This window comes from Diachasma alloeum, unplaced genomic scaffold (genome assembly GCF_001412515.2).
Source record: "Diachasma alloeum isolate Michigan unplaced genomic scaffold, Dall2.0 Dall_scaffold_00200, whole genome shotgun sequence".
NCBI classification, from domain to species: domain Eukaryota; kingdom Metazoa; phylum Arthropoda; class Insecta; order Hymenoptera; family Braconidae; genus Diachasma; species Diachasma alloeum.
The window spans coordinates 1,879,269-1,903,065 of NW_021680365.1; the positions used below are offsets into that span (position 1 = coordinate 1,879,269).

The window sequence follows — 23,797 nt, forward strand, 5'->3', positions numbered from 1 at the left end:
ACCAGGGGTAGTGGTCACTTCATTTTTTAAATTTTTGTAAATGTGAAGATTGTGTTTTTGTCGTTTAAAAATCTCATTTGAGTGCTTCAAGCTCTCAATTGGGAGTTGAAGGGTTTCGTTGGAGTTTAGCATTTAAATTTTGTCGTGGTTGCTATAGATGAGCCTAGGTGATTTTTTAAATCGCCTTTATGATTCGATGACAAGAGAAAAATAATTTTAAAAATCAGTGCCACCATTTTTCGTTCTTCTAATTAAAAATATCTAGACTTCTTCCTTTCTTAAATAATGACATTGCTGTAAAGACTTACGATTGTCTCAATTCCCCATAGTAAATAATTTTGTTTTCAATAGTAGGAATAATATGCAAGATTCAAGTACAAATTTAAACATTTCATTCTGTACCCCACTCATATTTCCTCTTTTTTTATTGATTTTATCGTTTATTCATTCATTTTCCAATTATAGACCAAATCAAAAATAATAATTTCATGAAACAATTTGAGATCAACTCGAGATACAGATCAGAAGCTTTCCCTTGTTCCAGAGTAATCGAAGATTACTCCGTCTCGAAAACCTTTCTGTAATATTTTACAATGGTAGAAATCATGTTCAAATTCTCAATTATAAATTTAAACGTTTTATTTGCATTCTTGTTTACAAATCTTCATTCCTCTCCAATATTCGACAAATATTATCACTTAGTCAATCATTTCCCAATTATAAACCAACTAAAAAATCATAATTTTCTGAAAAAACTTGACATCAAGTCAAGGCAGAGATCACAAATAAATTCCCCGCAATGTCTCGTCCTTCAAATTGAAAAGATCTAGGCTTCTTCCTTCTTCTCAGCAGCGTAATGCTTGATGAACCTAGCTGAGGGATCGCTGACGTTCTTCACCCACCGAGGCATCCAGAAGTAAGGAGTGAAGCTTTCCCCCGTCCCGGAGTAATGAGACTCAAAGAGCTTCCTGTAATAATAAGCCTCTTTGGTTTTCGGTGTGCAATGAGGGAACGTCACACTGGCCTCTTCCAGCTCCTCCTCAGAGACCCGTACATCTGTGATCTCCTGAATGACCTCGAAGAGGGACTTCTTGATGGAAGCGACACCATCGCTGAAGGCTTCCTTATGCCTCCAGAGGATGTTGTTGGGAAGAAGGTTCTCTTCCTCGAACGCAGATCTCAGTAAATGCTTCTCAACGCCATTCTGGGGCTGCCTGGTGGCAGCCTCGAGGGACAAAAAGTAATTGGTGAACTGGAGGTCTAGGAAGGGGACTCTGAGCTCCAGACTGTGACCTGCAGTCGTCCTGTCAGCTCTGAGGCCATCGTACAGGTAGATGTCTTTCAGCAATCGCAGGCTCTCCTGGTGAGCCTCGTGGGCACTTGGGGCGTCTCTGAAGTATATGTAGCCTTGGGCAACCTCGTCAGCACCCTCTCCACTGAATATCACGGTCGTATCTGTGTTACGTTTTATGTAACGAGCCAGGAGGTACATCCTGGAGCAGGAAAAACGTAATTGGAATAATTACATGGAGTTGGGGGAGAGTGGAGCAAAACGAAACAGTCAAAAAACGACTACTTGACGCAATTCAAGTAAAAAATAAATTGTGTTTACCAACTTTTGTTCATTAACTTTTTTTATTATTGGGAATACTGATGAGGATAATAATTCTCTATTCGGTAGAAAAGAACATGCGGTGCGAAAAAATCACTGATATTCGAAACCCCTATATAGCGTAGCGACTACCTCCACAGATGAATCCCACTCCCCTGTTAGATCTCGATCTCAACGTCCACTAGTCAGCTTGAGTTTTTGAGGAATATTTCGGAATCTAAGGGAGATGGCGAAATTTTCGTAATTACATTTGTTGTAGCTCTCAACCGGCTCTACAAAAACGGTTATTACAAAAATTCAGCTATCTCCCATAGATTCCGAGATATTCATTGAAAACTGGTCAATAGTCAAAATTGACTTGTACCGTTTTGCCACTTCGCTACTGAATTTCTTTCTATCAGTCCTAAAACAGTTCACCAACTGCATTTTTAGTGCCACAAAATATCTTACCCAATCGATGCTCTGATTGTAGTGATATCAAACGTCTCCAAAGTATAAATTACTTGATCCAACACTTCCTCGACATCCTTAGGGGTGAAAATGACTTCATGATGCTCAGTATCGATGAAATCAGCGACTTGTCTCGCAGCCCTGATGTCAGGGCTGTCCCCCATGCCAATGGCAAAACTCTGGATTTTGTAATTAATGTTGTGTTGCCTCGCCTGTTTAACGAGGAGTGCAGCTATGAGACTAGAGTCGAGACCTCCTGATAGCAAACAGCCAATTCGCCTGTCTGCCATGAGACGTTTGTTCACAGCTGCTGTCAGCAATTTTCTGATGTTCCCGGGGACGTCTGAGGGGGTCAGGGACTGCCAGGGAACGGAGACGTCGAAGGAGGGCTTGTCACCGGGTTTGTGGTAGTTGACGGTTCTCAGGAGTTTCACTTTTCCGTCGGGGAGGAGACGGTATTCCTCGTAGTGCCCTGGGGGGAAGGGCTCTAGGGTCCAGGTTCCTGCCATTTGATCGGCTAGACCGATCAAACCCTGGAGGTGATTAAAAAATAGTTTATAATTATGTAGAAAAACAGTGGGAATGATGCAATTGCAGGGAGAGACCGGAATTTGGAACGAGATGTATTCGAAATTTATTTATGAATTATTTTGTAGTTTTTCGGGGCCAAGAGGTTTAATAGAATTAATAAAGATATATTAGATGGGGGAATTGGTGATAGATTCCTAAAAATCAGTGACATATCCTTGAAAATTAGGGACATGTTCATGAAAATCTGTGACATTTCGCAATCAATTCGACATTGACATTTCGAAAATCAATTTTATTACTCTGTGAATTCTCATAAAGATGTTAAAAATGAAGATGTTTCAGAGAATTTATCATAGTTTTAAACTTTTTGAAGGAAGGGTTCAAGGGATGCAAAGAAGGTCTTTTGATAAATTTTCATTATTCTCTTCATAATCAATATCAGAAAGAAAAGAAATTCTTCATTTAAGATGTGCTACTTCTAAATGAAGTCCTTTTTAAATTGACATATCAATATATTTCCACGTTTAGGAACCAGTACTGACGTGATAACTTTATGATATGCTAGCGAATTTTCAAAGTTCAATAGAAAAAGCAGTCCTGGGAAAAAAAATGAAAAAATGAAGCAAAATGAAAAATAAATAAATAGAAAACAGATATTTTCGATTCAGTAGTGAAGTATTAAAATGAACAAATAATTGAATTTCTCAAATCTTGTTGAATGTAAAAATATCATCACATTTCGAAATATCTCTAAAACGATAAGTTCCTGAATTTCACAACTTATATCACCATTTTAAAGTAAAAAATATTCTGCTGCAACATTTGAACGAAATTTTGAAAGCCGAAAATTTTTGGTTTTTTCTACTTTTTTGATTGCTCAGTCATAATTATTGGAGACTCCTACGTGATGTAAAATCCAATGGAAAGTCTGTGATGAATTGATAAACTAGGGTAAATGCATTTCTTTTGAAAATGCGTTTTTTTTGTTAAATCGCTTCCGAACAATTTGTGGAAGCGACTTGGCAAATACAAATTTAAAAAAAAAAAGCCTTTATAAGTTTTTTAAATTAAAATAACAACATATTTTTCCGTTTGGGAACTAGTGCTGAAGTGCTAAACCGCATAAAAACATTAAATTCCTCGAATCTCATCGAAAATTAAAGTATTTTTGGTGATTTAAATAGTTCCAATTTTCCCAGTGGCTCATAATTTCAAAAAATCTCGTTCAAATAATTCGATTAAAAGTGCACCTTGCTCTCCGAACATATCGCAAGCTGGCCCTCTGAACTCCGCAGTCTAAATAGAGGTCTGACCCCGTACGGATCCCTCCCAATAACAACTTTATTCTCCTTCACATCCATCAAGCAAAACGCGAATACTCCATCCAACGAACTAGCCACATTCTCCACACCGGCGTTCATGTACAGGTGCGTTATTACCTCCACGTCGCACCTCGTCGCATACTCGTAGTTATGTCTGTCCCTGAGCTAAAAAAAATTCAATAATAAAATTACTGCTTATTGCTTAGATATTTTATTTTAGCTTATGATTCAACAATAGTATTTTTGTTACATGATTAGTAATTTCTCCTTTGTGATATTTTTTAGAAAAAAAATACACCTGAATAACAATGCTTTGTGAATTCGAAACGTACAATGAGAAAAAAACAAACACGTTGTCAACCAAGTCTTGTTTGGGCCAACAGAATCGCTAGTTGAAAATTGCGAAGAAAGAATTTGTGTGGTTCGAATTTGAAAGTCTCAAACATGAATAATTGTTCTGCTTTCGACAGCAACGAAATATTCGGCTCAAGAGGCGGATAATTTACGTCAGACGGTGCCTTTTCAGGATGAGAATGTGTCATATCGAGGAAAATTTATCAACAAATATTTTATCCCTAAGTTACAAAATTGCTATCATATCATTATTATTGTTTCATTTAAGGGTTCATTTGTTGTCTGTGATTATTAGACAGCCGAAACGAAAAACTACTATCCCTTGTTTCGCATAAAACAAAGATTTTTCGGCAGCAAAATACATATGGGAGTATCGAATAACGAAAGAGTAGTGCTAGAATGACATTTCTTGCGTGTACAGAGAATGCCATTTTTTTTTAATTACTAAATCTATTTTTGTGACAAAAATTTTTCATTCCGACGCATTCTCTGCATGTTTGGCACAAGTAGGACTTGTTTGAGAGCTTTGTCGTTTTTCCCACCGTGTAGTGTAATTGAACTAGTTACAGTACACTCCCGTTGCAGTCGCACTCATGGGGGCATAGAGAAAGCGAATTCAGAGAATGCGACTGTATTTCGCTACCTTCACCATGCACTCACACGAGGCGAGATTTCTGAGAACTGGAGCCATAAAATAAAAGTACCAAAGATGTAATTTTCCTCTTATTGAATTTAACATTTTATTAAGTGATTTTACTCATTACGTCGACATCTCAATATACATTTAATTAACATTTCTTTTTATAATCAGTCGTTTTTTTATCAAAAAACTTTTTTAATTATCAAAGTGGTTTTGGTCTTCTAGTTTTCGTTTTAAGATTCCGCTTAATTCTCTTTTTTTTTAATTTCTTATCGGTAATCTTGCTGTTATTTTCTTCATTCTGAATTAATTATCTAATCCAACTTATCCCGACAAAACTAGAAGCTCTCTCCGTGGCAGTCTAGAGGGAACTGAATTTTATAATCCAAAATTTATATTTGGAGTATTTTATTTTTCGGCTTTCTTGGAATTTAGGGCAATGCCTTCTAAAAGATAATGTTGGAGTGTTTACTCCGGGGCCCGTGGATAGGAGTGTAGGGGAAGCGACCGAGCGAATAAAAAATTAAGAATCAAGAATAAGCATATGAGGGGAAATGCGACTGTAACGGGAGTCTACTGTACATTTTTTGTGTTTGATTACTGCTGCTGACCTAAACATGGCCCAAAAGAATTTAAAGAATAATACAATTCCCAAGTCAGTAAATGGAATTCTCGAATGATTGCGATAAAAACTGCCGATTTGGCAGGATTTCCTTACTTGTTTGTGGTTATAAAGCTCTCCATTGCAGAGTAGAAACACGTGGGGATATTTATTGATCCTCATGGGCTGCATTCCACAGAGACTGTCCACGATGGACAATCGTTGAAACCCCAAAAATGCATTCTGAATAATTTTTTAATAATTAAATATCAATCAAGGACTGAAAGAACAGAATGAGGTTTATTCTTAACAGGAAAAAATGAGGTAAAATAGAGCTTTCTTGCATAATTAATATCTGATGACCTGATGGTAACATTTGAATAAATCATGTTTCATTTTGAAGCCAAAAAAAATTTTTTCAAGTAAAAAAAATTGATGAATTGCACTGTATTGCATCGAGACAGTTGAATTTTTAAAAGTATTTTTTTAGTAACAAATAAAAACCGCAAAAAATGTATTTTTTAAAATTTCGGTCTAAAAATTACAGAAATTCTGGTAGAACTGTTGTTTTTTTGATTAATTTCACTGTTTTTAATCACCTTGACACGATTGTCGTATTCTATTCTCAACGCATCCGGTCCTCTGTGCACAATTTTATTAACGTTAGTGCAGACACAGGTCAACGTCTCCTCTTCAATCCCAAATAATGCCCAGATTCCGCACATTTTTATTTGAATTAATTAATTGAGTTATTTCTTCAGAAAAATGTGATGTTTTTTTGTAGAATCTCTCGAATTGTGTCGAACGAACTCGTAGAGCGGTCCGCTGCACAACTGAAATGCTACAAACTCCCTCAACCCAACTGCATTTATGCGCACGTGCGCGCGTCTGATACGTCTGATGTAATAGTCGACGCAGTTTCATATATTTTTGGGCGATGGAATCAGAACTCAAGTCTTAAAACGAGTATTTCATTTTTATTTCATAAAAATCCAACAGCGCAGGCCAATTACAGGATCAAATAATGGATACTCAAAATAAAGACAGTAATGAAAAATTAACTATTTGTAAAAAAACTCCACAAGTCGATGGCGAGACAGTATTTACAATATGTACATAGAAAAATAAAAATTCATACAAAAACAGGATGCACCTGTTTCGCAATTTACGCTCACCAAACGCTCACTCATTAATTTCAATATTTACATTAGTATTCAGTGTTTATTGTTTGTTTTTCTTTTCGGTCTGCGAGACATCAAGAATATTTTTTATATATATAGATTAAACCATTTTTTAAATTTATGATCGTCACAAATTAGAAATTACTTAAAATATTCAATACATTTTTCTGAATTAATCAACAACCCTGTTTCAAGATTTATAACTTGACTTCCCAGCAGTGCTTATCATTGAAGTTCCTCGGGTTGTATTTTTTAAATACACATTTTCAATGGAAAAGATATTTTAAAAAATAATTTTGAAAATTGTTTTTTTCTGTGTAATCAGAAAAAACATGGATTTTTTAATTAATCGAAATTTTTTCCAGAAAAATCGATTTATAACATCGATGTTTTTAAAAAATACCGCTTCTTCGATAATCGATGTTTGGGGGTGGGGGTCGTTTGTACAATCTCAGATGGACACATTCCGTTTAAACACGTCCGAGGGAAAACGGTCAACCAATGGCTGTGCGGCTAACGCCAGAGGCCAGCTGCGATTAAAGATGCAAATGCGTCACATGACCCGTCATATGACGGTCACATGACGACGCGTTCATGACGGTTGTCACAATTCCCCCTCCCCCTTCTGTGACCGACGCACTTGTCAGGAAAAAATAACAGTCATTTTTCACCTATATAGATGAAAAATGACTGTTATTTTTTCCTGACAAGTGCGTCGGTCACAGAAGGGGGAGGGGGAATGTGACAACCGTCATGAACGCGTCGTCATGTGACCGTCATATGACGGGTCATGTGACGCATTTGCATCTCTAGATGCAGCTAGAGATGCAAAATGACCGTCATTTTTTGGTCATATGACGCGATCTAAAAAATGACGGTCATTTTGCATCTCTAGCTGCGATCAGCACTCATCAAAAAAGAGAAAACGGTGGAAGAGATGGGTACGGAAATTTGTGGTCACATTCGCGGATGGGCACATTCTGATGAGGTGGTTAAACAGAGCTCGATATTGCAGACGTCCTCTAAAAAAGTCTTACCAATCGAATTTTCTAGTGCAGCGGCACGTTAAGAGATGACGGGATTATTCTCATTTCAAGCGGAATTATAAACTGAATCGAACTACAGCAATAGGTTGTCAGCCGGAAACTATTATTTATAAAGAAATGACGACGGTAAATCGCTTGTAATTCGTTAGCAGATGAATGTAATGCATTTATCAGTATTTAAGAATACGCAATTGATTAGTAAATTGGGAAAAACTAACGAAGTACCAATTAAGAATCAACATTCACTTGCCGAAGAAATTCGATTTTGTCGAAATCCCAGATCTGACCCTTGATCCAGGTGAAAACAAATCTTTTTGAACATGAAATATCCAAAAAAACCAAACCATTTCTATGGGAGCATATTTCTAGGGACTCCCCCAATCCCACGAAAAATTACCAACCCCCTGGGAAACGTAGTTGAGGGTAGCAGAAGGGTGAGAAGTTCGTTTCTTACGATTTTCACACAAAACGATTTTTTTCAAGATGAAACCTTGTCGTGCAAAAATTGTAATTTTTTTAAGCACATAAAAAAGTTGAACTTTCAAATATTAGCTGCAAAGAAAATTGCGCCTTAAATAAAATAAAATGTTATATTATGAAATTAAATCCTAAAAATATAAAATAAACCAGAGAGTCACTAATGGACCATAAGTTTCACCAAAATGATGATGATATATAACATAAAAGTTTTTCGATTCTAATTTTTAAGATATGCATATATGTAAATACTGACTGTTTATCGAATAAAAACCTTGAAGTAAAAAAAAGTAGGGGAGGTTGGGGTAAAATGGACACTTGACTTTTTAAAAAATATTAGCGACGGGTTGAAATGTTGATGAACTTTAATAATTTTTTTTTAATACAAAGAACAATTCTTTCCCTTTGTGATGAGCCTAAACTGAGCTCTATTCACATTTGTTTCCGAGTTATGAATCCTATTTTACTAAAGATGAAAGAAACGTGAAGTTGTTTTATATCGAAACTGCCTGACCGCTAATCCTCAATTTTAATTGGTCAATGAATCACGTGAAGTAGTCGCTGAATAAAATCCCCGATATTTTCAAATTCTTCAAATGCCAAAAATTTTTTCTGCGTCATATTTATCATTTTTTCACGTGTGAAGTTTATCTTTATATAAAAATATATCTAAATTGCCTAATTGTTGATCATGAGAAAAAAAACAGAGTATTTCTAAATTTTTTCAACTCACAAATTATTCTTCACTTCCCAAATTTTAATTTTTTCATATTGATCATACGCAAAAATGATAAATTCTTGCTTCTCAGATTTTCATACATAAATTCTAAACTCTACAAAATTCATGAAAATTCATCGGTTTCCCAAATAATTCGAGAAAAATCTTTGAAAATCTACGATTATGTGTAAAACTGTGAAATTTTCCGAAGAATTCAAAAAAAAATTTCAGTTTTCTAGGAAATCAATTCATAACGCTCCCCTCATTTTTCAACAATTACAGATTTTGATCAGATTATTTTTAAAAGTAAAAAAAAAGAAGTAATCGAAGATTAAAAATGATTCATTGGTGTTTCACTCTTCATTCTCTTAATTCTCTTCAAGTCATTATCAATATTTATAAAACATCTATGAGTATATCCAGTTTAATAAATTCGATTTCTTCATTTTCACAACAGATGAGGGCGCGCGAAAGCGCGCGCACAGATCTAGTTATTTAAAAAAAGTCTAGTGTCCATTTTACCCTACCCGCCCCTAATTTATCATCTCGAATGAGTTCCTGCATCCTGGCGCCCTCTCGATCGGTCCGCCAGCTCAGCGGATAACCCACACACCTCTCAGTCCGCTTCCACCGACCGCCACTACCAATTCCCCTCGAAAACCCCCAAAACGAATCCCCGAAACCTCCGCGAGTCAAAAAACCTCGGCCGAACCCCTCAAAAACCCCCCAAAAAATACTCTCAAGTTCAACGACACAATCCCGCCGCTATCAGCCCACCGAATAAACCAATCGAATATATCACCTCTCCGGACGCGTGTATTGGCAGCCGTGTGAGCGAACGGGGCAAGGCTTGCACAGTTTCGGGCGCTCAGTCAGGAAACTCGGCTGCATCGAGCCACTACACAAACCTCCAAATAAGCTCTTCGGGCGGGTTTGGACGTTCAGCCCACAAAAATCAAACATCCATCATCACTCCCCCCCCTCCTCCCCTCACCGCCCAGTGCATCCCCTCCCGCCGTAATTATTAACAACAAACAAACGTGAGAAGTGGAATCCCAGTTGTTTTTCCTGGTGCTTCTGTTGGTTTCTGTGTCTGCTAATGGTGTTTGTGGGAGTGTCGAGGGAATTTACAGTGCCAGTGCAGTTTATCCCCGTCGGCGAGCATTTGTCCGTGGGATAAGTGTGATAATTCACGTTAAATAAGTCGAAAAATACCGAACGAACAGCCACTGGAGAATTAAATCTATTGTGATAACGCGAGGGGATTTTGAGGCGTTTTTTTGGGGGGCAGACGCTTGTCTCGCACGATTTTATCAATGATCTTGTGGGGATGTGAGTGGAACTGTGGAGGGAAGTTCAGAATGTGATTGAAGTTTTAATTGGTGGATTAATTGGCGAGTGTTATCTGCTGGCTAAATGCACTCGATTGTTGAGGTGGACGTGACGAATTGACGTACGGAGATTGATAAAGAGTTTTGGTGCACTTGATAACAGTACATAGCCCCTTGGGCAATCGAGATTAGAGTTGTTTTATGGTGGTGAACGGCGAGCGTGACCATATTTCTGGAGCCTCGTGACTCGTGATGATGTTGAAAATGTCGTAAGTATTGTATTTTATGGGTTTTTTAATTTGTTGTTGTTGTTGTTGTTGGGGGGGGGGGTTGTTTGTGTTGGGGTTGTTGGGATTTTTGTAAATGGGGATTAATGCCCTTCCGACGGGCGGGGAGTGTCGTCGGGCCGACGGTACCCCATTCTCTATTCAGTTTTTTTATTGGAGAGAATAGACTAGGCGAGGAGTGGACGGGGCCGGAGAGAACGGAACAATGTTCTCGCGTGCAGTTCCCTGCGACCGGAAGCAGTGGTTTAACATTTTGTAGAGACTCAGAACCAGTCTCTTCGGGAATTGAGAGGGTGATTTGAAATTCCAAGGGGTGCATGAGAGATGGAAAGGGCGCTGTTAAGAATTTCTTGAAATTTCAGTCAGCGTCGTCTGAATTTTCGGTGTGAGGTGGAATTTAACTTCAAATGAAGGGGTTCACTTAATTCCTCATTCATCTGGAAATTCAAGAAAATTGGGTTTTTCATGGTAAACAATCATTGACTTTTCATTGAACATCATTTATAATTCAATTTTCAATAGATTGAGAATTCAGAAAAGTTCACTGGTAGAAATTTTTTGAAATTTCATGGAAGATATTATAGTAAATGTCATGAGAGTAACATTGAATCGAATTTAGAGAAAAAATAGTCATGAAATTTCAAGTTTTAAGTCGAATTCGCCAAAATTCATGAGTTTTCAGTTGAAGATGAATATTCAGAAACAAATGATATGAATTTTCAATTTTTCCCTGAATTTTGGTGATTTTTCGGAATTTTTACTGAATAATTGAACTGAAAAATTAAGTATTTTATTGATTTCCAGATCATTTGAACAGAAGATCAATGAAATACTTGTTTTTTCAGTGACTAGTTACCCTGAAATTTCATTGGAACTTGAACACAATGAAAATCCGGAATTTTTCACGGAAAATTGAGACGAAAATGTTTAACAGTGTATGGAGCTGAAAATAAAGAATTACTTGAATATTCAAGAATTTAACCGATTCGTCAATGAATTAATTTGCATTAATATGAATTATTATTAATATGAATTTATAGAAATTCAGTAGCGAAGCGGTAAAACGGTTCAAGTCGACTTGACTCTCAGCTCAGTTTTTGAGGAATATCTCCGAATCTAACAGAGATAGCTAAATTTTTGTAATTACCTTTTTCAGAGCTCTAAATTTGCTCTCCAAAAAAGGTTATAACAAAAATTTTCCCATCTGCCTTAGATTTCGAGATATGTACTGAAAACTGACCAATAGTAAAAATCGATTTAAACCGTTTTACCGTTCCGCTACTGAATTTCATGTAACTTTGTCTTCTAGCTTTTTTACTTGAAATTTCAAGAGTAATTTTCTAACAGTGGGGGTTTTAGCAGACGCAATGGTCTCACTTTTATTCGGCTGAAGGAGACGACGAGGAAGTGTTCTTGAAAAGACTGCCTGATTGTTAATTCCTTCGGTAGAAATGTAATGTATTCTCGGTTTTTATTGAAGTGGGACAGTAATGAGGAGAATACGTTTCAATTAATTCAGTAGTGACGTGGAAAACTTCACTGGAAATATGAGTGGAAGAAGTTCGGTCGGTTCCTTCGTGATGAATCTGACGATATCTCCGAAACTAGTGGGGTTATCGAAATATTTTAGGAGAACTTTTTTGTGGGGAATTTCGTGGGCTGCAAGTATGGTTTTTTGAGATTTTTTGGTTGATTTAGGAGTTTTGGAGATGTCGCGGGTTTTATTAGGAAAAAAATGAGTACAAGTTCGCGTGGATCTGATAGGAGAGAGAGAAAGGATAAAACGGTGGATATTTTATTGTCAATCGCTTGAGACCCGCAGACTTCAATTGACTGATTTATTTTTATTTTTGAGGTATTTTTTTAAGCTTCAAAATGAGATATGATTCGTGTAAATTGCATCATTTGATGAGAAGAAATTGATGATTGAAGACGCTCTGTTTAACTTTACTCTCTCCTGTATGGACTCAACTTCAGGATCAATTTTCGTTCATATCTCGAAATTTGAGGACCAGAGCGAAATTTTTTGTGAAGATTCATTTTTTGTGAAGCAAAGTCAGATCTACCACCAAAGATCCTCATGAAAATTTCGGTATCTACGTTGAACTATAAGATATTCTCTCAATTTGATGTGAAGTTGAGTCCTTGGTTTAGCACTTGAATACTCAATTATAAATATACAATTATGTCACACACGACTGGTTTTAGAGATAAAAGTGAAAAGACATTTTTGTAGCTGCAGGAATTAAATACCAAAAAGTCTCGTGTAATCTTTTTATAGATCCACTTGATCGGGAGGGAGATATCGCAAGTTTTGTTGAATGTAAAACGAACGGAATAACTCGCAAACCGAAATAAGGTAGAAAAGAGTGAGTGAAACGACCAGTCTTTCAAAGTAATTTCCCTTTCTTTTTATTTTTAAGGTATTTTTTTAAGCTTCCAAATTCATTCTGATTCGTACCAATCATATCATTTGGTCAGAAGATATTGACGATTGAAGATGGATTGTTTTACTTTACTCTGTTCTCTGTGAACTGAACTTCAGGATCCATTTTTCTTTAATATTTCCAAATTTAAGGAACAGAGCGAAATTTTTGTAGAGATTAATTTTTTCACGGAGAAAAATATTCAATAAAAGTTACATATCTTTTCCGTCATTCCGGAGCGAAATGTGGTTCTGGGAAATTTTACGGAACTGTCACGGAATTTTTATAGAGCGTTCCGTAATTTTTATATTTTTTTTTAATTTTTACTGAATTTCCTGTGAAAAATTACGATACTGTCACTTAAATTTTCTTAGTCGATTCCGTAATCGGTGAGCAAACTGAGTTCCGTAATTTTTACTGAACATTTCTCTCGGTGTTGAGAAGCAAGTCAGATCTACCAACAAAGGGCCTTAGGAAAATTTCGGTATCTCCGTTGTATTCCAAGATTCCTTAAAACTGATGTGAAGAGGTGTTGAGTCCTTGGTTTTAGCACTTGAATACTCAATTGGAAATGTACAATTATCTTCAACATGCATGGTTTTAGAAATAAAAGTGAAAAGATATTTTTTGAAGGTGAGAAAATTTCCCACAAACATCTCCTGAAAAATTTCTTTATAGATCCACTCGGTTGGGAGTCATCGCAAGTTTTGTTGAATATAAAAACGAAGGAATAACTCGCAAACTTAAATAAGGGGGGACAAAGTATGTGAAACGAACAGTCTGTCATTTTCAGTAGCTCAAAAATGACAGAGTGGAAGTTTTCAATTTTTTTCATTTTCGAGGTATTTTACTTCTGAATGGAAGCTTTGTAATTGTTCAAATTTAAATTTCGGAAAAAGTCCGAAAATGCAAAGTTTTTAGTTTAATAAAGTTTTCTTCAATTGTTCGCTAGTGACTGAATGAAATTGCATATATTTTTTAAAAGTAGATAGTGTTGAGTCCTATCAATCGCCATTAATTCAATTTTAATCCCTTGATTAATTTTTTAAAATTTCGAATTTTTTCAAAAATCGGTTGTTCCACGATAATTTAAAAAAAATGTTCTGAATTGATTGAATAATGACTTAAAGAAATTGTTCGGATGTCCTTTTGACCGAGTTCGAAGATGAAGGCGATAGCAGTAATCGTTATTTTGATTTATTTGAAAATTTGCAAAAATTTTGTATTTAAAAAAAATCAGAATTCCGGGGATATCTTTGAATATCATGGTTCAAATGAGTTCAATTATAGCTTAAAATGTTTGTTTTAATGCCATCAAGTTGAAGTTAAAAGATGATTACGATAGCTATATTAGTTGATTTGAGCACGCAGTATTTGAGGTCCCGATGCTCATTTGCTATCAATTTTTTTTCGAAAATTGCACAATAGTTTTTGAAAATTGCATTTGATAATTGCATAGTAGCTTTCATTTATTTCTAAGCAATTAAACACTGTGATAGATCCTCTCTGTTCAGTCGTGCCTTCAAATACTGTGCTTCGCTTGGCGAAAATTCTGTCCCGGAAAATAATCCGCCAATAGCCCTCGACCTCCAAAATTAATCGCAATATTTCCCTGCAAACAAACAAATTGGTCAAGTTATCCAGAAAAAATTTTAGTCTGCAAAACGTAACACCTTCATTTGCTTGCGACGAAGCTACACGGAGAGAAATATTGAGTAAAAATTACGGAACAATTCACGTAATCCGCAATGGGGAGTCGTTTTCCTGCAATTTTTATAGGAATGGGAGAGAAGAAATCTGAAACCTTCAGTGAATTTTCAGGTTCATCACCGAACAAAGTACGAAATTGTCACGTAATTTTTCCAGAAGAAGTAAAATCTTACAGAAACTTGTCGACTTATTGTGCCTCCAAAATCAAAAATTCTTGAACGTTCAACAATTTTTATGAGGCTGGTGAATTATTTCTACGTTCCGTTCCGTAAAATTTCTCAATAGTTGGGGAAAAATTACGGAACGACTTGTCCCCACAGCGGTGAGTCATCAGACGGGTGGTTAAAATTTCTACGGAACAAATCGGAGAATTTACGTGGCGATTCGTACAATTTCAGTTCCGATTCACTCTTTATTGAGTTTTACTTCGTTCACGGATTACCTTTCGAAACGTAATTTTTACGTTTTTTTCTGGTAATTTTTATTTAATTTTTCTCTCCGTGCATCAGAAAATATTCCGATAATTTTGAAGGCCTTGGGGTATTATCCAACTTTTTTTTTGTTTAACCAAGTTTTTATTCATGAAACAATCAATATTTACAATATTTACAAACCTTAAAAACTAGTATAAAAAACAATGGTTCTATGAATACTATAATATCTAATATGTAAACGGGCCTATAGAGACTCTCGAGTTTATAAATTATTTTGAGTTTGAATTATAATAATTTTAGCTTTGTCTTTCTCTTTGAGATTTATGCATTATTTTTTTGCAATCGATATTATCATTTTTTTGGTGCTTAAAAAAAAATTTTGTTTTTATTCGCTGGTGTGTGAAAAAAAAGCACAACAATATTTGCAATTTTCATCCAACTTTCGGACAAGAGAATTGCACTATGAGACAAAATCCATCTGTCAGTTCCAATGATGGGCTCACTCGACCAGGAAATCTTTTGTTTTTCATATATATATCAAAATGAAAAATTACCTGTGGAAGAATAAAAAATTATCAGTTGAATACCGTGTTGACCATAAAATACCAGTCGAATACTGCGATTCTATTGGTTGAAATTTGGATGGGAAAACATCTCAGAACAATAGCTTCAGCGCATTATATTCCGCCACTTCAATATGGACGTCACCATCACCAATGCTCGTTCGCATGTCGCTTGAATGACTTAGATAAATAAGAAATGATGGCACGAGTTGGAAGAAAATGCATGATGAGCACAGCACGTACCTTGTATCAATCATGATTCACGTTATTGAATAAATCATGCTTCTAGTTATGAACTGAATAAATACATGAAAATCATCATGCATTGGTCCCCCAGCCTGACCTAGTGCACGAATGCATCGACTTGGCGCGATAAAATTATTATAACTCAACTAAACAAACATAAATCGAAGCTTGATTCGACATGAGAATTAAACGTACACGAGATGCGGCGTACGGAGCGTCCAAGGCGGAAAGACCGTGACGTAAGTGGGTCACACAAATGTCCAACACATGCAGGAGAACGTGTATGTATAAACGTGCGTCTCTGGAAAAGCTCGAGCTAGTGTATGAAACGGTAAGGCGTCCATTTTGCCGATGTAAATTTTGCACACAACGCCCTGGGGGAAATCGTACATTCGACGCCGATATTTGGATCGTCTGCCGAGAGCTGCACCGTACGCTGGCATTTCGGTGGTTATCTGTTTGAAATGAGTTATGAATTTTCGATGGTCGAGCAGTCGGGGTGGGTTGAATTAATGATATTCGAGGGGAGGGTAATGGAGATGAGGGTGGCTGGGCAAAGGGACAACCCTACCAGAATCATTTCTGCTCGAAAAACTTTGAAAACTACAAGCCCACACTGATAGAATGATTCATTTATTCCAAACGAGATTCGTTAACTATTAACGAATGGTAGAGTTGAATATGACCAAATGAATATTCGATAATAGTTAACGAATGGTTCAATTGAATGGCGAAAGTCAAGTCAAACAAGGCTCCTCAAATATACATTCGTTAACTATTAACGAATGATGATTTGGTGGGACCGAATAGACCCTAAACTCCAACCAAAATCCATTCCTTAGCAATAACTAATCCGTTCTATCAGTGCACCATTTGACGAATCTACCCCGGGAAAAAGGATTCAGTAAAGGTCTGCTTAATGATAAATATCCCAACGAATTTTTTAAAAACTGCAATTCTATTATTTGATTTTTTTTTACATTTTAATTAAAAATTGAATTTTCTCTTTAAATTTAAATTTTTAATTTTTTAAAAATTAAAATCCATCGTCTTAATAGTCTAATTAATAGTCCAAACCAATTTATATTTCTACCGATGGTGCTTCGAAAACTGCACTGATACACGGAGAGAAAAAATAAATAAAAATTACCAGAAAAAAACGTAAAAATTACGTTTCGATTATAATCCGCGAGCGAAGTGAAATTTTTAAAAAAGTGTGAATTGGAACTGAAATTGTAGGAATCGCCACGTGAATTATACGATTTCTTCCGTAAAAATTTGCCACCCGTCTGATGACTCACCGCTGTGGGGACAACTGTCGTTCCGCAATTTTTACCCAACGATTGAGAAATTTTACGGAACGGAACGTAGAAATAACTCACCAGCTTCATAAAAATTGTTGAACGTTCAACAATTTTTTATTTTGGAGGCATAATAATTCGGCAAGTTTCTGTAAGATTTTACTTCTTCGGGAAAAATTACGTGACAATTTCGTACTTTATTCGGTGATGAACCTGTGAATTCACTGAACGTTTCAGATTTCTTCTCTTCCATTCCTATAAAAATTGCCGGAAAACGATTCCCTATTGCGGATTACGTGAATTGTTCCGTAATTTTTAGAGAATATTTTTCTCCGTGTAGAAAGGATGAGTTATTGTTAACGAATGGGTTTGGTTGGAGGCTAGGGTCATTTGATCTGAGAGAACTCCCTAGGTTTGTACCATAGAAAGAATTCATTGACGAGAAAAGGATATTTTTTTCTCAAAAATAACATTGTCCCCTCGAAATAATTTAGTTTTGTCATTAAGACCCTTTTCGGCAAGAAAATTGTAGTTTCCTCTTGAAATTATCATTTGTTCCATGAAAATTATAAATCTTAATAAAAAAAGGAAACTATAAGTGTTTATTGGACAAAGATATACACTACTCAATAACATTCACTTGATAAAACCGTAGCCTCATATAATTCTTTGTGGAACGCTTGTATTTACCCGAACGACAAATAAATGTCTCACGAGAACAACTACTATGTACTACGAAAATTATCATGTTTTGGAGGAAACTTTTTTATTTATCCACAAATAAATTGATTCAATACGACAAAAGATCTTTTGAGGGGAACCCATAATTTTTCGGCAGAACTCATTTTTTCTCTCAGTGCAATATTTCTCGAGATGAGTAAAATAGGGGAACTAGGAAAAATTGAGCTCCATACAAGTTCCCTATTCTCGATCTAGCCTTAATAACAGGAGTTTTCCTTGGAATTCGAAAATTCGAGTTTTTCTTTAAATCCGATCTGATCCAATCGAAAATTCCGGAATAAATTCTGGGGCGAGACGGGGAGATATCAAGTGGACCGAAGTGAGGACTCCCAAAATGTCATCCATAAAAAACCTTATCGCCCTTCAATTCCGAGATGTTCCCAAAAATTGTCTTCAAAGTGAAATTGACTTGTCCCATTTTATCGCTTCGCTGTTGATTTTATCGTCACACTTCCTCAAGTCCAAGTTTTATCTGCTTTCACTATGTTGAGAAGGTAAAACCAATTCCGATATTAAGATTCTGGGAATTGAGAGATTACATTTTATTTTATTTTATTTAGATTTAAACTGAAAGGACTAGATGTCCCTTGAGTTTAAATCGAAATAAAATGGAATAGATTTCTCATGGCCAGAGGAACAATTTATTTAGATCAAATGAATTTGTTTATTCAAATAATTCGTGGCAAAGCAGTTATTTAAACAGCAACTTAATTTTTATATGCATTTTTATTCTTATGAAATAAAGTTTTTAAATATAAACAAACGTTTTATTGATCGAAATGAAGGCCTCTTCACTTGGAGAGAAGTTGGATAACATTACCTAGAAAATCGTGGCAAATTTTACTGTACTGTATTGAATTTAACACCCAATAATATTCAATTTTTTAATCAAATAAATATTTTATTTCATTCAAATGCATCATTTTTGTGGGTGTACTTCCAGTTCTATGCACAATTAGTTCCATGAGAATATACAGCGTCATTCGATGGGAAAATTTCGTGGAAGGAAACCTGAAAATCGATAGCGTATGGTAGCCAACACGAAACTGTAGACGGAACTCGAATTGCCCCAACGGGGTCCAAGGATTTTCGACCATTTTGTTTTCTCTCGAATTCCTTTCAGTGCTACATTTATTCAGTGCTACATATTTTTTTGTAACTTTCAACTAGCGATTTTTTTTGGTTCAACCAAGACTTCTTTCAGAAAATATTTTTTTCTGTCTCAGTGTATGAATTCAGAGATTTTCAGTCCTGAGGGGCTAGTGCGTTGGTGGACAGGTTTAGGTTTGAAAGTTAAAAGAGAATAAACATAACTGGGATTTTGAAGATTAAATTTTACTGACTTTAGAGTGAGATTTAACTTAAAAATTTAATTTTCTAGTTTTCAACGAGTGACACATTCTAAAATCAAGTATTTTTTCACTAATTTCCAGCGATTGAATTTGTAGAATTTGAAGTATTCTATAGTCAATTCCCAAAAATCACGGATATATTCAAAAAAACAAAAACGTTTTTGCCATTACACCTTCAGATGGGTGCAAGGAAAAAATTCCCTACACTGAGAAAAAACTACTTTGACAAAGAAGGTTTACGTGATACAAGAAAATATTCCTTTATCAATTTTAAAAATCGTGAAATCTTGTCCCGAGAGAATTTTTAAGCGTTTTCGAGACTAGAAATGATGTCCTTCCCATAAATTCATGTAGTTTGCGTTATATCTAGAATTTTTTTTTCATCAAGACTGATTACATAAAATCTTTCACAAAGAGCACAACACTTGAGATGAATTTTCTCTACACTTGAATTGATAATGAAAGTGTTCTGATAAAACTACAAATTTATGAGAAAATTTATGCTAACACTTGAAAATTTTCTCGGGAGAAGAGAAGCTCATGCTGTTGAAGGAATTCTTTCTCTCAGTGTGAGCACAAAATTATTTACCAGGAGATTTCACGATTTTAGAAATTGACAAGAGAATATTTTCCTTTATCAAAGAAATCATCTTTGTTAACAGTAATTTTTTCTCTCAGGGTACCCGTGTGGCAAATTTTACTATACAGAAGGATAACTTTTGCATCGATGGATGTATTTTTTTTTGCCGAACGAATCGTAAAATAACTTCTACAAACAGGTATTTTTTCATTAAATTACATTTCGCTCCTCGACTGCACTTAAAAATTTTCGTCTGAATTTTCCGTGCCCTATTCCGGAAATTTTTATCGTGTTCGTTGATTTTCTGTTCAAATGCTCTGGAAATTGATAAAACACTTGATTTTTCGGTGCAATTATTCTGTGAAAATTCAGAAAAAACAAGAAAATTCAAGGAAAAATTCAAAATTCATGTAATTTTGTTTCTGAATATTCATGTTCCACTGAAAATTCTATCAAGTTCTGAAATTTCCATCTCATTCCCCCTGAAAACTCATGAATTCCCGTGAATTCTACTTAAAACTTGAAATAACCATTTTTCCCCTAAATTCGATTCAACGTCACTCTCATGAGATTTACTATAATATCTTCCATGAAATTTCAAAAAATTTCTAACAGCGCACCTTTCGTACACTAAAATGCGCCACGATTGTCTAGGTAATTTTTATCCAACTTCTCTCTCCATGTAGAAACTTTTATTTCGGTGCACAGTAATTCACTAGCGAAGCGGTAAACCGGGTTAAGTCGATTTTGACTTTTGGTCACCTTTTGATGAATCTAAGAGAGATAGCAAATTTTTCTTCATAACCTTTTTTATAGCCCGTAATTGGCTCTATAAAAAATGACAAAAAAAAATTCTATCTCTTTTAGATTCCGAGATATTCGTCAAAAAATGGGCAATAGTCAAAATCGAACCCGGTTTACTGCTTCGCTACTGAATTATTCGTCCATTGATCAACTTCGAACAGATCCACAGAATGTGGTTACATGAGTGTCACAAATGTTTTTCGTTCCACGAAATTCGGAAATTTGGCGATAGCGCCTGAACATCTACAGTATAGTCACCACATAACTGTAGGTGTCACTTGGATTACCTTAAGTGTCTCATGAACGACTGCGGAACCCGTTTGGATACTTAGCGTACGGGATTGATGACTCTAAATACCTCCTCTGTATTAATAAACTGTTCCTTTCGTTTTTCGTTTTATCCTCACGGATTTAAATCGCCGATAGCATCGGAAAATTGAACGCGGGGGGGACATGGACGCGTCAGAGCCGACGAGGGAAATGAAAAATTGAGCGCTATCGAGTGGGTGAGTAAGCTGGATTCATTTGTGTAAACATTGGAATGAAAAATTGAATAATTGGAGAATAAAGCACGTAAAACGTCGGTGCAGGGGAGGGACAATTGCGCTGGTCTCCTATTTAACGGTGCCAATGACACCCGAGATACTGAGAGTTCAGATTGGTTCAGTTGTTCCGTGATAGTTTGGTGTCAGGGATTCTCATTTATCTCAATTGATAAAAGCATTTGTGGCCGGTTTTTTCTTCCGTGTAATTCTGGAATATCTAAGAAATTAGTGGGTTTAGAGAGAAATTAAGAAGAAATTATTGTAGGAGATTTCGAGGGCTAGAAAAAAGGCTTCGAAAATTTTCTGGCTGAATCTACATTGAGAGAAAAACGAAAGTTCTCAAATGAGTTTTACTTGTCCCAATAAAATAGTTTTTTGAAAATTATCAAAAAAGGATTTTTTTGTGCCAAACATGCAGAGAGTGCGCTGGAATGAGAAATTTTTGTCGCAAAAATAGATTTAGTAGTTGAAAAAAATTGCAATAGTAGTTTTTCGTTTCGGCTGTCTAATAATCACAGACAAAAAATGAACCCTTAAATGAAACAATAATAATTATATGATAGCAATCTTGTAACTCAGGGATAAAATATTTGTTGATAAATTTTCCTCTGTATGAGATATTTTTATCCTGAAAAGGCACCGTCTGGTGTGAATTATCCGCCTCTTGAGCCAAATATTTCGTTGCTGTCGAAAACAGAAGAACAAGTACTCATGTTTGAGACTTTCAAATTCGAACCAAACAAATTTTTTTTTGTCAATTTTCAACTAGCGATTTTGTTGGCCCAAACAAGACTTGCTTGACAACGTGTTTGTCTTTCTCTCAGTGTAGTGGTTTCGAAGATATTTACAAAACAAGTCCAAGATTCTACAGATTTTTTTAACTATAAAAGGTAAAGTTTGTAAAAAATTTTAAGAAATGTTTTTTGTAAGAAATTTGAAATAACATACAAAAAAACAGGACAACAGTCGATGGTGGGGATTTCCGTGTCAATTTTGTTTGTAAAAAGATAGCGATTAGACAAAAATTTTGAGAAAAGAACAATTGAAAAATATGGATAATTGAGGAAGTTATGATTTTTTGAAAATCTCTAGTTTTTGTTAACAAAAAAATTTGTTTTAATAAACCTCGTCAAACTGAAGATAATGCTATGTATGATGTCTCGTTTTGAAGGGTTTTCTATGTTCTTTGAATGTGCCAAAGGGCCATTTGATAGCTTGAATCCCTGCAGAAATATTAAGGTCAATTTGGAAAAAAAAAATTTTGGACAAAAACCAGCCACTTTCGAAAAATCATAATTCCCTCAATTAAGAATATTTTTCAATTTTTAAGATAACCATAAAATTATTCTATAGATTTTTCTACGAATACTCTGGTTATTCCTCAAACACTTAATTCAATAGTGAAGCGGTAAAACGGTTCAAGTCGATTTTGACTATTGGCCAGTTTTCAATGAATATCTCGAAATCTAAGGGAGATATCAAAATTTTTGTCACAACCTTTTTTGTAGCCCTCAATTCACTCTACAAAAAAGTTTATTACGAAAATTTCGTTATCTCACTTAGATTCTGAGATATTTTGCGAAATCTTAGCTAAGGGTCGACTTGAACCGTTTTTCCGCTTCTCTACTAAATTTTTATTACAAAAAATCTTTTTTCTTTCAATACTGTAAATTATCAGATAAATTGTAAATGATTTCATAGCATGTTTAGTAAATATCTTTGAACTTACAGAATTAACGAAAATTCATAAAGAAGACTATTAAAAAAAAGTCCTTCAGTATTTGTAAAATAATTCGGATAAAACTTATGAACTTATTTCCTCGTACAATTTCCCCTCAACAATATTCTCTGATTTTCCTGATCCAACAGCCACAAATGATCCTGACAACTCCCGCATTCACCGACAAATGCCTCGAGAAATTATCAAACATCTGTCACCATCACCGAATAAAGAAAATTATTCAATGTGTGAAGAAAACTTCTAAAGCATCTCCGGAATATTTCATCGCAATAATTTTGAAGTCTCACAGTACCCACATCCAATTATTCTCACTCTCCATTTAAATAATTCTTCAATTGTTGGAACTCCCAACACAACTGAGCCCATTTCCCCAACTTTCTTCGAAATTTCAGAAGCTCCAGGATTTAGAAATTCAGATGAGCTCAATAATTCAGTTCTGCCCATGCCGTCCCAGTGGTTCTCATGCGTCAAGTTCACCCGATAAAAGTTTTATGTCACACCTCTTCATTAAGGACAGCCAAGTAATTCAGGCAATTTTTTCGGGGGAAATCTTTTTTAGAGTTTATAGAATAGACAGTGAGTATTTTTCAGGCGCAATATTGAATTTACTTTCCGAACTTTTTTTTGAGAAAACGATTTTTGAAGAATTAAATGTAACACATTGCGTTCATAAGAGCTGCATACACTGTTAAACATTTTCCACTGAAATTTCAAGGAATTTTTTCATTGATAATTCATAATCTTAGAAAAAAATCCGTGGAAACTGTACATTTCAGTTTAATTATTCCGAAAATTCTGAGAAAT

General features: G+C 35.4%; 2 protein-coding genes across 3 annotated transcripts in view; one reads left to right on the forward strand and one right to left on the reverse strand.

The window, feature by feature from the left end:
- Positions 1-621: 621 nt before the first annotated feature.
- Positions 622-6,379, reverse strand: LOC107035775 (asparagine synthetase [glutamine-hydrolyzing]). The gene is made up of 5 exons (XM_015253363.1): positions 6,110-6,379; positions 5,628-5,753; positions 3,844-4,080; positions 2,063-2,595; positions 622-1,493 (listed from the first exon to the last, which is right to left on the reverse strand). The coding sequence occupies exons 1-5, from the start codon at positions 6,233-6,235 to the stop codon at positions 827-829; spliced, it is 1,689 nt and encodes a 562-aa protein (XP_015108849.1). The 5' UTR covers positions 6,236-6,379; the 3' UTR covers positions 622-826.
- Positions 6,380-9,818: 3,439 nt separating this feature from the next.
- Positions 9,819-23,797, forward strand: part of LOC107035748 — a 65,372-nt gene continuing 51,393 nt past the window's right edge. For both annotated transcript variants that reach the window (XM_015253313.2, XM_015253314.2), the window contains exon 1: positions 9,819-10,532. The gene's annotated coding sequence lies outside the window, so the exon portion shown is untranslated. The remainder of the gene's footprint in view (positions 10,533-23,797) is intronic.